The sequence below is a fragment of the Ailuropoda melanoleuca genome, chromosome 5 (assembly GCF_002007445.2).
Source record: "Ailuropoda melanoleuca isolate Jingjing chromosome 5, ASM200744v2, whole genome shotgun sequence".
Taxonomy (NCBI): Eukaryota; Metazoa; Chordata; class Mammalia; order Carnivora; family Ursidae; genus Ailuropoda; species Ailuropoda melanoleuca.
Window position 1 is genome coordinate 24,578,788 of NC_048222.1, and position 14,026 is coordinate 24,592,813.

The 14,026-nt window shown below is 46.2% G+C and overlaps 1 protein-coding gene across 1 annotated transcript in view; it reads right to left on the minus strand.

The window, feature by feature from the left end:
- Window positions 1-13,139: 13,139 nt before the first annotated feature.
- FOXQ1 (forkhead box Q1) overlaps window positions 13,140-14,026 on the minus strand; it is a 1,860-nt gene continuing 973 nt past the window's right edge. Inside the window, exon 2 of the mRNA XM_034660205.1 lies at window positions 13,140-14,022. Coding sequence (XP_034516096.1) covers window positions 13,487-14,022 — 536 coding nt within the window. The 3' untranslated portion in view covers window positions 13,140-13,486. The remainder of the gene's footprint in view (window positions 14,023-14,026) is intronic.

The window sequence follows — 14,026 nt, forward strand, 5'->3', positions numbered from 1 at the left end:
AGAGAGAGAGAGAGAGAGAGAGAGAGAGAATATCTCAGGCAGACTTCCTGCTGAGCATGGATCCCAACGGGGCTCCAACCCAGGACCCTGAGATCATGACCTGAGCTGCAATCAAGAGCTGGCCGCTTAAGCGACTGAGCCACCAAGGCACCCCTCAATTTGGTATTTTTGTATTTCTTTCAACTGAACCTCAAAGAAGTCTGTTACACTCCCAAATTAAGAACCCTTGTTCAGCTCACACTTCCTTAATGACATCATCTATTTCCATGATTGTAAAAACAATCTATGTGCTGATGTTTCTCAACCTGCATCTCCAGCCCAGATCTTTCCTGGACTTCAGACATGTGTATTTAACTGTTTACCTGCTTGCTTCACTTAGATGTCCTGTAGGCAACTCGAACTCAGTATCTTCAAAGTCTAACCCCACACTGCACTCAGGGCCATGGCTAGCACATATGGTGCCTTTGAGCAAATTACAAAAATATACTTTCCTCAAAACAATTTATTTTCATTGAGTAAAGATTGTAATTGATATACAGAATTATTGTGACTGTAGTATGGGTGGCACCCCCTTTATTTGTGAACTGTACTAAGTACTGAACAATTGCACACCACACTCATAGCCCTCTTCCACCCCCACCTGTAAGCAGGATTAACTCCTTGTTGATGCCCTCACTGCACGGGTGGCCTCACACCTGCCCTGTGTCCCCTCTGTATCCAGTCAGTCTCCCCATACTCCTCAGCATGACAATCGAATCTCTTTGTGATCTGGCTGATATTTACCTCCTTTTCTGGTCTGACTGATATTTACCTCCTTTTCTGGTCTGGCTGATATTTACCTCCTTTTCTGGTCTGGCTGATATTTACCTCCTTTTCTGGTCTGGCTGATATTTACCTCCTTTTCCGGTCTCCCTTTTGTTACATACCGCAGATTCTGCAGCTCATGTATGCAGACAATTTACTTTTCCTCAACTAAGCCATGCTGTCTCTTGGCTCTATACCCTTGTATATGCTGTTCCCTCCACATAGAAACCTTCCCTTCTACTCTCTGGCCCTTTACCTGAGGCTTATTAATGGTCCAGGTTTCAGTGGAAGATCCACTAGTTCCAGAAAGCCCTCTCTACATTCCCCAAGGCCTGGGAACGATGCACCTCTCACAGAGCCACACGGCATTGAAAACCTGCCTCTAGTATACCACTAGCATAGGTGCTGCTCTTGCCCACTCTCAGTGAAGCCTGGAGGGCAGAGGTTGTGTTTTGCCCTTGCTTCTCCATCAGCGCTAGGTGCCTGGCACATAGGAAGCTGCTCAAAGGCTTGGAATTGAACAAGATCCACGGAAGAACTTCATCTTATCTTTGGATTTCCATCCATATAATTCAATTGGAACATCCTTATTTATTGAAGGCATACAGTAGACCAAAAAACTACAGATATAAAAGAAAGGTAAGGAAAGGTAAGGTGTCCATTATTAAAAATAGCTTTGACCTGGGCCTGGGGCTCTGCAAACCCCAAAACAAGGTGGGTCTGCTCTTCTAAGACCCTGGGTTGAAAGGATTATTCCATTGATTGTGGCATTAAAAAGTTTCTCTCATCTCTCTCTTTCTCTCTCTCCCTCTCTCTCTCTTTCTCTTCCAGGATCAATTTTGGGTGTAACTCCAGTTAGTGGAAATGTAACATTATGCTATTAGGGTCTTGTTTGATCAACTGCTCATTCCTATTCCTAAGTAATAATAGCTATCTCTAAGTAGTGCTTACTACATGCCAGGCACTGTTCTAAGCACTGTGCATATAATAACTCAGTTAACCTTTACAAGAACCTTGTGAGATAATTACTATTATTATCATTATTATTTCCATTTTATGAGTGAGGAAACAGGGACAGAGAGGTTAAGTACCTTGCCCAGGGTTACAACAATAATACATGTAGATCTGGGATTCAAACCTGGGCAGTCTGGCTTTAGAGTCCATGCTTTTAATTACTATGCTACATTGCTTCTTAACCCTGAAGTTAACTCCTGAACTTTAAAAGTCAGACCGAGACACGAGAGCCGCTTCTGGGTTGAGGATCCCATTATAGGGGTCATGTGACCAAGAGACCCAGTCCCCAGGAGACAGCAAATGATGAGGCTAAACCAGTGCTCAACACCTGAGTCCCAAGACTTGGGGATGCCCATGCCAGTCTCAGTGGTGTGCTAGCACTCTCTTCTGCTAGCATGGAGCGTAACAGCCGATTGCTAACTACTCAGGAATGTTGGATCTGGTGCTAGACTGTTGATGGCTTGAAATCAGCCATGGTAGGAATATTTACACCATGGAAATTGGCAAACACGGCAAATCCGAGACCACATCCCCAAACGGAGTTCCTCTGGAGAATCCCACTCTTGACCGAAAGAGCCAGATGTGAGCCCACAAGATGGTGGATTTGTTTGTTTGTCTGTTGTTGTTTTTACTTTCCGAGGGCCAGGCTGGCCTGGATTAGGTGTTTTCAATTGCTGGAATCTGCATGAAGGCTCTATTTGAAGGCGTGGCAAGCCTCTCAGCCTAATGCATGGCAGCCCAGAAATGCCAAGGAATCAACACTCCCCTGCCTCAACCAACTCCAGAACCTCTTCACCAATGGCTTCCTTGTCCCTCTGGTCACTAGTGGGATCTTTTTGAGGCAGGCATTTTATACATCTCCCAGAATTTCCTCATAGCCTTAAAGCTCTAGTCATTGCTAGCTTAACAACTCACCCTGTATTTGCTGCCTTCAGTTCACTAGGTCAATCCCCTGTCCCCTCCTTTTTTTTTTTTTTAAGATTTTATTTATTTATTTGATGGAGAGAGAGACAGCCAGAGAGAGAGAGGGAACACAAGCAGGGGGAGTGGGAGAGGAAGAAGCAGGCTCTCAGTGGAAGAGCCTGATGTGGGGCTCGATCTCATAACACTGGGATCACGCCCTGAGCCGAAGCCAGACACTTAAGGACTGAGCCACTCAGGCGCCCCCTATCCCCCTCCTGATATTTCTTGCACTTTCTAAATAAACTTGTAGTCCAGTTCTTCTCTGAGAGTGCTTCTGGGGGCACCTCATCTAATAGAGGCTGAGTGAGCAGTCCCTGGTGCTTGGCATGCAAAGGCAGGGGGCCCTGGCCAAGGAGCTGGACTGCTCCAGCCCTCCCTGGCTCTTGCTCTGTATTTCAGAGACTCCATTCCATGGCTTTGCTGGCGCTCCTGTCTTGGTGTGTGCCCTGCCTCCCACCACACTCCTGGAGTTGAGGGTGCATTGCCGACTGCCCAAACCACTGCCTATTTCTCCAGGGAAGACCTTGCAGTGTCTAAAAGAGTTTCCCTCAATGGAAGAAAAGAGTGACATGAACTTGTTATTATCATTCTGATGCTAGCTGAGAGGTGTTCCCCCCACAAGCCCAGAGTAGATATTACCTGGGTCTCCTTCCCTCCAGGTGGGCAACATGAACTTTCTGGAGGAAGTCACTAATTCGCTTAGGTGTGACAGTAACAGACATCTCTAGCAGAACATTTCAGGGAAGCAGTCTGTTTGAACTGGTCTCTTCCCTGGGTCTGGCAGGGAATAGAGATTTTTGAGCTGATATGTTTGATTACGGTGATCCCATTTATCCTTTAGATTGCTTTTGACTTAGAGTTAAAGCCTGCCTTTGGCTACTGGGAGCGCTCAGCACTAACAGCACACGTTCATTCTCCAAAAGGGCAAAGAGAGCTGACGTTGGAATAGGAATTGAGGAACAAGAACGTGAGAGCCGTGGCTGACCCAAGAGCCAGGCTGGAGGGGAGGGCAGGTTATGGCTCCTTCCCAAGTCATTATAATCTTGTCCTGTCCTGCATCATTACCATTTCCCTGAAGCCTGAGTTCTAAATATAGATTGTGTATTTTGTTAAGCTCTTGGGTTTGCTTTCTAACTTCAGTAAAAAGATGTAAGTGGGAGAAAAATGATCTGTCAAAGGAATTTAAAAGCAAATTTATTGAAGTACACAATATGGTATTATTACATCCTAGAACAAAGGAAGAGTGACCACCAAGAGGGAAGGCTGACTGTGGCCAATGGGCAGTGGAACTTAACACCAAATTCACTGTATGAATTGAACTTACTGCCGCTTACTGGAAGTGTTTCACTTATACCCAGTACCTCTCCTAGTGAAGTGTAGAAAAGAAAAGTTAAGGGGCGCCTGGGTGACTCAGCTGGTTAAGCGTCTGCTTTTGGCTCAGGTCATAATCTCAGGGTCCTGGGATTGGGCCCCGCATCGGGCTCTGTGTTCAGCAGGGAGTCTGCTTCTCTCTCTCCCTCTGACCCTTCTCTTCACTTGTGCTCTCTCTCTTTGTCTCAAATAAATAAGTAAAATCTTAAATAAAAAAAAAAAGATGATAAAAGTTAAGGTTGGCACCAGGAATTTTTCTGATGACTCTGTCATTTGTGTTTGTCTACGGACAGATGATTTCGTGTATACAACATGAGTACTCTGTGGCCAGCAAGCTGGTCTGCTTGGGTTCTGCAATTAGCAAAGTTCTGAGAAAGGGCAAGTTGTGTCTATAATGGAACAGTGATAGCATCTGTCTTCCCGTCCCCTTTCCCCATTTCTTTTTCTTTTCGTGGTGCTTATGCCCACTATTTTATTAAATAACTCCATAGACTGAAATAGTAACATTTCAGACAGCAGAGTAAGCCAGGGGGTGGTAGTGGGCCTCTGCTGGGCCAAGTGTGGGGAGAGAGATCTTCTCTGGCAGAGCATTTTGGCTCCCTCCATAAATCAGTCTGTGTGAGCAACCAACCACTGGCCCCAGGTGTGGACTAGACCTTGATTCAGTTGAATCAACTGTGACTAAAAGATGCACTAATTTTAATTTCCTGTGACTCATTAAGAAAGCCGCATTGGGCACACTTTGTTTCTAAGGCCAAATGTGTGAGCTCAAGCACTTTGACTCTGCCCATGGGCACAGCTTGAGGAGGTGACCTGGGCCACCAGACATCTCTTAACGGTCATGAGTCATTCCGGGGGTACATATTGGAAAATATGGGCTCAGATTTTTCTTCACTGTATCCAAATTGACCCATATCTTTTACTAACTTCAAACCTCTAAGTTCCACAAGCACTTACAAGGCAGACACCAGAGTTGTTCACAGGAGTGGAGAAGGGTCAAGTCAGAGCTCTTACCTTTCTTGAATTAGACAAAAGCACTGCATGGGCCGAAGGTTTTGGTTCAGCACAAATCCCAAATGAGCCACATCATTTTGCACTTAACAATGACGAGGTCTTTTACTGCATATATAAATATGTCCAGAGGCTATTACTCAAAAGGGTTCAGCTAATAAATATGAGAACTAATAATTATCTTGTTTCAGATTGCTGACTTGTGTAACTGCTGTGAGGGGTCAAAAGTGTCCAGTTTGCTCAACATTTCCTCAACATTCTGACCCTTGTGATTACAGAATTGGGGTGTAGGTAGGGGTCAGAGAGCAAAGGGAATAAATTATGCTTGTGGGATCTCTTTCATTTAGTATTCGTAGGTGTATTTGATAGGTTTGGGTGGTGTCACATTGTCCTGGTAGTTCCCTCTTGGGTCCATCTCTTGATGACCTCTCTTTGCAGGGGTGCCAGGCTTTGATCCAGGTCTTAGGGTTGGCAGCATCCCCCAGGAGTTGCTTTGTGAACTAATCCAGGCTTTAGGGAGCAGGTGGGACTTTCTCTTCCACTTGGGTTGACCGCTCATAACCCCTTGGCCTTCGTCAGCTAACTGGCCAGGTGAAGAAAACAATTTGTCTGAATGTGGGAAGAACACACGTAGGGGAAGTCCTGACATGATCCCTGAGATCGTTCCCATGTTGAAGTGGAGTGGACACCAATGCCATAGGCTGCCTTGCCCACAGTGGGGAGGGGACAGCCGAGTGCCATGTAGGATTTAAGAGGCACTGGAATGTTTACCTTTCCTCAGAAAATATTCCCCTAACTAGTTCTAGTTAGCTGAAATTTATAAATAAGACTTTCCTTCTTTTAACTTAAGCTGTTATTGGGAAATGTCACTGGTTTGGGCCATATAGTAAGTCTTAGCATTTATTCTCTGTGAGTTTATTTGTTAAGTCAGAGTGACTAAGTAGCATCTACAGAGTTTTTTAGGTATACAGCACTGAGTTTTGACCAACATCTGCAATAATGAAACCACTTTCACAATGATGGTATAGATTACTTCCATCACCCCAACATTCCCGTGTGCTCCTTCAAGTTCCCCAATCCCAGCACCTGCTTACCACAGATCTGATTTCTGTCCTATTTTTCAGAGTGTCATACATGTAATTGGAATTGCATGGATGTGAACTTTTGGGACTGGTTCCTTCCATTCAGCCTCATGTTTAGAGGGTCTCCTTGTGGCTGAACTTGGTCTCATGCCTTTGTTTTCCCGAGTAACCATCCATAGCATGAGGTTTCCTTTGCTGGTTGTTCCCCAGAGAGGAGAGAGTTGCCCTGCACTGTCTGACCACCTGTGTGACATTTCCCAGCAGTTTCTGTGTCACCCGCATCCTTCTGTTGGAGCACTGTGTGTCCAAGGAGGGCCAGGAAGAGAAGAGTTCCCAAAGGAAATGGGCAAGAGCATGGCCATCTTGGCTGCCTTGAGCTGTTCCTGGCCTGACTGCATAGAACCATGAGAATGACAGATAACTTGACTAATGTGAGCAAAGCAGGACTTGATTGGAAGGATTTTTCTAGAAAGGAGAAGAGCCAGGGCACCTCCAGGGGTTCCTTAGCAGGAGACGATGGACCATTTCATTGGGGCAGCAGGGACAAATCAACCCAGCTTAGGTTTGGCCCTTGAGTCTTGTTGCTCCAGGTCCAGAGTCCTGGAGAAGAGAACGCCTGCCTGACCTGCCTTTAGACTGGAGAGCATAACACACAGAATGGCACACTGCAGGGAGAGGTGGCTCACCAAAAGAAAATCAGGGTGCTGGGACCAGGGGCAGGGGTGTTGACCCTGGGATGGCAGATACAAATGTTGACTCCCCCAGAAAAATACCAGCTCCTCCAAATGAGTAAGTCTTGTCATTCATGCTTTCCCTGAGCCTGAGAATGTATCTGGAATATGCTTCATTAAGTAATAATATTTACGACCATTTAGTTTCATATTTCTAGGGCTTTTCCCTAGTTTCTAGATTTGCCTTCCTTTAGTGTTCCTATGTTTATTTTATGTTAGTATTTAATGTTAGTACTTCTGTATTCTATTTGTACACACATGTGCACATGTTCGTTTTCCTGTTAGTTGCATTTTTAGGTTTTATCGACTCTGCTACCCTGAGAATTGCCTTTGGCATCTTTGGACTTTGTTCTTCAATAAGCAAACAAAGGGCTGATCTGATCCTTTCATCCCAGGATTTGAACGCTGGCCTGGGGGCCATCAAAGCCAGGAAAGTAGCCCTGGATGCCTTGCTTATAATGAAATCTCTTGAGAATAGCCCAACCTCTCTCAGCCTTGCTTTCCAGACTGAAATAAACATGGTGGTGTTTTATACCTAATTCTGAAAATTGGGATATTGTGCAAAAATCATGTTGTTGAGAATGCACTGGGGGGAGGAAATGTTATTGAAAATATATGTTATGATCCATTAGAATGACAGTTGTATGTGTGCTCTGTACCCTAATGGTCTCCAATATGTTTTGCTATGTCTGTAAGTATTTCAATTATGTTGAATAATGCTAACATGAAACTTGTCCCTGAAATACATATTTGATCCCAAGTTGATAGAGTTTAGGGGAAAGAAAAAGCATCCATTTGCATTGACATCTCTGACATTCTATACAAGCTTTCATGGCTGGGAGCTATAGAATGTTCTAGTTCAATTCCCTTGTTTTACTGAGGCTTAGAGGGATGACCCACTTTCCCAAGGTCACACAGCTGTGAGAGACAGAGCCAGAATTTAGACTCGGGTCTTCTTTGAGCTTGCATTCTGAGTGCTTTCTTGAATTGACCACTTTTGTGATTTTGAGCATTACCAGACATGTAACTACAGTGAGCACAGCCAGCCAAAGGTTGGGAAACTTTTCTACCTTTTCCCTTAATGGTTAGAAATTGGTGGTCAGAAACAACAAATACATGTCAAGGATGTTGAATACGTGTATTATTTTGGGCTTCAAACAGATGTGATAAAAAGGCTCAGTTATGGCATGTCTTCTAAGTTAAACTTTTCCTGAAAAGAGCTGCAAAGAGGGTCCAGGAGTGGTAAGGGAAATGTGGTATTATGTTAATGTTTATGTTTGGCTGTAGTTCACCAAAAATGAAGGTCAATACCGTTCTCTCTTCCAGTCTGTGTGTAAGCTGGCAAATGACAGGAACAACATTTGCTTCTAATCACCCATCCATCTTAATAATGCCGAACAGATACAGTGCAGAAACTATTGCACAATAACCAGCATTTCATGACATTGGAATCTTTGCCAGTTTGAAAGAGGACCTCGAATCCAGGGAGAGTTACATTTTTATGTTTTTGATCATAATCTTCTTAGAAGATACTTATTAGGGCCATTTGTTGACAACATTAAGAATTAACAAATTATGTTGTTAAAGCATAACAAAGGTTTAATGGTTTCATTAGAGAACTATAAAGTCTATTACTTAAGAGAGAAATATTGTGGTGTTTGAAAGCAGGAAATATTTACTGAGGGACTCTTCGGGTTCTAATTTCTGGAAGCAAGGCAAAACTCAGTTTATCCTGATCTAAAGATTTAAAAAAAATAGTAAAATAGGGGAGCAATATCCTTGTATGCTTGATGCCAACAAAGTCCTCTAATACCTAAGAAAGTTGTCAGTCATGTGCTGGATTGAGTTGGCAATTTTTAAAACTAAAAATGGAAGGTAAATGATTATAAGAAGTTCTACTTTCTTTTTCATGTGAGAAAGGGGCCATTTTTGTTATTTTGGGCCTGGTGTGGAAAAATAGGAGAGGTGTGCATCAGGGAGTGCCCATCTGTGAGTGCTCTCACCAGACAGCCGGTAATATGTCCTCTAGAGATCCTTCTTTCTCAGCACAGAATTGTTCTTGTTACCTTCAGTAGGGGTACGCACTTGGCATTCTGCAGAAGTGAGAGAAAGCAGTTGCCAAATTCCATTGTGGTAGCCACCTATCTAATCTATTTATACATTAAAGCTAAAGGGTATAAGACACTTCACATTCAGGTGTCTCAGGTGAGGAGTGGGCATGACTGCTTCCAGAAAAGGACAATTACTGTGGTGGGGCTGGTGGGTGGCAAGTTCTTAGTAACGAAAGAAACCACCTACCAGTTTGAGAAATCTGCCTACCATTGTAATAAAAGTGGCTTGAGACAATTATTTGAATAGTTCCACTCAGCTCAGGCTAAAGTAGGTTTTGGTCTGAGTTATTCAGATAATTGTGTTATAAGGGAATTCTGAACTGGGAGTTGGATCTTGCTTTCCACCAGGGTCTGCCATAAGGAGTGCTTAAGCTACTCTGAGCCTGTTGTCACACCTATAAAATTAGGGGTCTACCTAAGGGAGTCAATGAAATTAACTTAGTATTTTGTGTGTGAATACACAGATAAATGCCAAATTTGTGAAATTGTGCCACAGTGGAACCAGAGTGGGCGTAGGTAATTCTCCTTAAGGATGCTTCCAGCTCAGCAAGGTCAACCCTGGGGTGCTCATAGAGGAGCCACTGTTCATCAGCTGGGGGTGAGACTTTCTCTGATTTCTTTTTTCTTTTCTTTTTCCTTTTTCTCTTCTTTTTTTCCTTCCTTCCTTCCTTCCTTCCTTCCTTCCTTCCTTCCTTCCTTCCTTCTTTCTTTTTTGTTGTAGTTGTCGAAAATTCCTATGGGATCCGGAAACTGATTTACAATTCTACACGGAGCTTTAGTTAGGCTGCGTATCCGTAAGCTAAGGGGCTTGGGGTAAGCCATCGCCGGTGATGGCTGAAGTTATTCACTGCCCAGGCTCACACACAGGCCGAGAGGCGGGGGAACGCGGGCCTCCGGGCGCACGGCACGACCACGGCACCCGCACCCCCCAGCCCCAGGCTTCCTGTATTTAGGAGGCTCGTCTTCTACAGTAGAAAGCGGCTTTTAGATTTATCAGGCTGTCGTGTGTCGCTTCGCAGAGAATTTTTCAGCTCCCCAAAGCGGCGGACTTGATCCCTGGTTCTGGGGAAGGCAGACGGGAGCAGGTCCCGCACCGTAAGAGGAGGCCCAGCTGGACTGGGCTTTGCGGTTGTGTATTTCTCTCCCCGCGTGTGTCCACGTCGGTCTGCAGGGGCTCTTCTGAGCTGTGCAGGGGTGACGAGAAAAGGGACTGCAAAGTGCCAACGCAGGAGCAGTAGAGAGGATCTTTGAAAACTGACCCACGGAACCCTCCGCCCACATCTCCGGCTCCCGGCAGGCCTGACAGGTATCAAAGGGCGTTCCCCAAACCAAACAGACTCCCACCCCCACCCTAGGGTCGGCGCGCTTGGCGGCCGGGTGTTTGCACAGGTGGGCCGGGGCCCCCGCGGCCGGCAAGGGGCGAGCGGGGGGAAGGGCAGGCTGTGGGAGGGGGGTGGACCTGGTGCGGGCTGAGCGACAGGCAGCGCTAGGCCCACCGGACGCGCGCAGAGCCCGGAGCGCTCCTCTGGCGCCGCAGAGGAATCCGGTTTTCTGGGCGGAAGCCACAAGGGACAGCCTTGGCGGGGTCACACCGCCTAGGCTGCAGCCCAGACCGGGGTCCTGAGAGCAAGACCGAGCCTGGTCGCTGAGGGCCCGAGTCTCCTCCGCGAGGTGCGGTTCCCGTGAAATTGGAGTGCCGCCTGAACTAAAAGCGTCCTTGCAACTTTCCACTTTCATTTCGAAAACCGGAGCTTGTGCGGTTCCCTTTCCTCGGGGCCTCCGCCGGCCCTGCAGGGAGAGGCTGGGGAGTGCGAAGGAGAGGCAGAGAGGCAGCGACTAAGCCACGGGTCCCTCCATCCCTCCACTCTCCATATCCTGCTTCTCTCCCCCCGCCCCCAATGGCTCGGTCGTGGGAGTAGGAGCTTGGAGCTGGACATGGAAGGTCGTACAGGGACACCAAGTTCAAGGGCATCTGACCATTCTCTAGAAAACCTTACAATACCTGGGGAGACAGCGAAGGGGACCAGAAGCCAGGGAGGGGACCCCAGTCAGCGGGACTCCGGAGTGTTCATTAGGAAGGAAAGATTTTTTTCAACAGGGGAGAATAGCTGCGATTTTTTTTTTTTTTAAAGTCACCTTTCCCTTTGCCTCTTTTACATTGCCCTGTGTTCTTTAACATAAATAAACTGCGATTTAAAATCTCCATTTGCAGACCTGACTTCATGTACCAATGTAGAAATGAAAATTGTGGCACACAGTTAGAGAGAGATGGTCTGCTGGAGTTCAGAAGCACAAGTGTCTGACTCCTTGCTCGCCTTTAATCTGTGGGTTTTCAAGAGAAAAAGCAAAGGATTGAGTATACGAGTCCTGATATTTTCAACCCAATGAACTCGTTGCCCCCACCCTTTGCCCCTACTGCATTTCAGTTTTATTTTTTAGTCTTAATTATTGGCCTGTGGGTGCAAATCTCGACTTCAATGTCTACCTTTTGTCATAATTCAGCCCTATTATTATCACTCTTCATGACTACTAAGTAGACATAACCAAAATCTGTCAAGACTTGTTACTTATTACTAGACTTGCAAATGGGCTTCCCCCTACCCCCACCCATTTCTGCCCAAAGAGAGCGTCCTGAAACAAATTCCACTTTCTTTACCCCACCTTACAATATGTAAACCCTAAATCATCCTCTCGTTTTAAATGAGATGAGATCTATGGAAGAACTGCAGGAGCAACAATGGGGCCTAAATTTCTAGTTTCTGAATTTCTTGTTCTTTGCGTTGACTAATTAGAATATTGCAATCCATAAATTGTTAGAGCCCCACTGCTTTGAATTTACTGAACAACAGGTGTTCATACTGTTTTCTGGTACTTCCTCTGATCAAGTATGAGAAATTGTCTTTGCCCCATCTGAGGTGGTGTTTTCTCTTCAGATCACAACTGAAATAGGCCTGGCAGCCCCACCTCTACAAATGATATCCTCGTATGAAAGGAGAGAGTGAAAAAAAATACTGGTTGGTTCATAAACGAATTAACTTTTGCATTCCTAAAAAGGTAGATCGTTTCATTTTGACAAAAACCATTGACTTTCAAGTTGCTTTTAAAACTGCCCTGGAGAAATCTTTGGTGTATTAAGATAGTCTTATGCCAAGATTGTTTCCAGCTTTTTGAACTCCAAGTCAGAACCAATTTCTTAAAAATATCTGCTTGATTATAAGCTTGCTAATAGCTCAATTTGTCTGCTAAAGGATTCTTGTAGGAGAGGGGCACACACCTTATCATTTGTTCTGGTAACTCTTAGGTGAGTTCTCATAGAGGTTATTGGTTCGAAGTTTAAGAAATCATGTTGATAGAAGTCCCATCCTGGAGATTTGTAGGGCAATTGGTTAGGTAAGGAAACCTGCGCTCGGCCTCTGCCTTTATTGAATTATTCAAGAAATTATTTGACCCCCATAGGAAGTTTTTTGAGAGTCAAGCCTGAACCCATTTTCTTGGCAGGGGCAGGGTGGGGGGAATGTAAAAAACTCTCCATCTCCGACCCACTACCACAAAGTGCTAAAGTCAGTTGTGAATTTTATTAAAAATAAGCACTATCCCTGGGTTTCATAAAATTTATACATGAATATGTACAGACACAAATAAAATAATATTAAAAATAAAAATCACACTTGCTTTCACGTGGCAGTGGTCCTGGCACCCCACATACATAATGCTAACTTTTCCTTTAAAGAAATTGCTTGGCCCAAGGAGACCACAGTTAGAGATCACCATACCACTAATAAGGCTGTAGCCCGTTGCCTGCAACATTTTCAATTCAGGTCTCAAAAATATATAAATAATTTAATTACAAAACCCCACTTTTTTTTTTTAAATCTTTTGGCACAGTGAAGCATTGGTCACTAGCAGAGAAATGACTGAAGATTCTCTGACACCTTTGTCACACTCAGTTATGCCTGTAAATGCCACATACTTACACGGAGCGGGGGCCATTAAGCCCCAAACAGTAGTCATATCATTTATCATATGGAATAGTTCCCTGATGTGTGTGTGTGTGTGTGTTTAAAGGGATAAATCAATGGAAGGTGAGACAAAAATAGGAGTAAGGGGAAGTAAGAAGATAGGAAAAGTCTTTGTGAAGGGAGAGAAGGACAGGCTTGGTCAAGAACCTAAAACAATTATGGGGAATTGGTTTGGTCTTCTGTAAAGTCACAAAAGAAGAAGGAAAATATTCTGAACTAAATTAAAACACTTTTGTCAAAAATGCTTTAGTTTTAAGGCACGTTTGATGGAGATTTTTCTTTTACCGTCTTTTTTTTGTCTGGCTAGAAAATGCAAAGCCCCGGCCTGCGTTTCCTGCCTCCCCGACGGCGCCCACCCTTGCTGGGCTCCGCGGCGCCGCTCAGGCCAGGAGCGTCTCCACTGGGTAAGGCAGGTGCGGGCCGGGGCCACAGGACGAGGCCGCCTGCAGGGCCGCGGGCAGCCGCAGGGGGCAGTACAGGTGCGCGGCGCCACCGCCGCCGGCCGCCGGGCCTCGAAACGGCTTGGCTGGGCCCGAGGCCGAGAGGGGCCCGAGCAGAAGGTGAGGTGTGGCGGGTGGCACCGAGGGCTGCGCGTCGGCTCCGCGCGCGCCCAGCAGCGCCGGCTCGGTCGCACCGTACGCGCACAGCGGCAGCAGAGCCCCTCCGGAGGCGCTGGGCAGGAGCGCAGGGTATGTGGGCAGCGTCGGACAGGGCGAGGCGCCCCATGGCAGCCGCGCCCCGGGGGCCGCTTCCCCGTCGCGGCGGCTGCGGAAGGGTTTGCTGAGGATGCTGTCTATGGCGAAGGAGCTGGAGAACTTGCCCGCGGGACTGGAGCGCCCCTCCTGGCGGGCGGGCGAGCGCGCCCCGGGAGAAGCCGAGGCGGCGGGCGCGGGCGGCGGGGGCGCGGCGGTCGGGGGGGC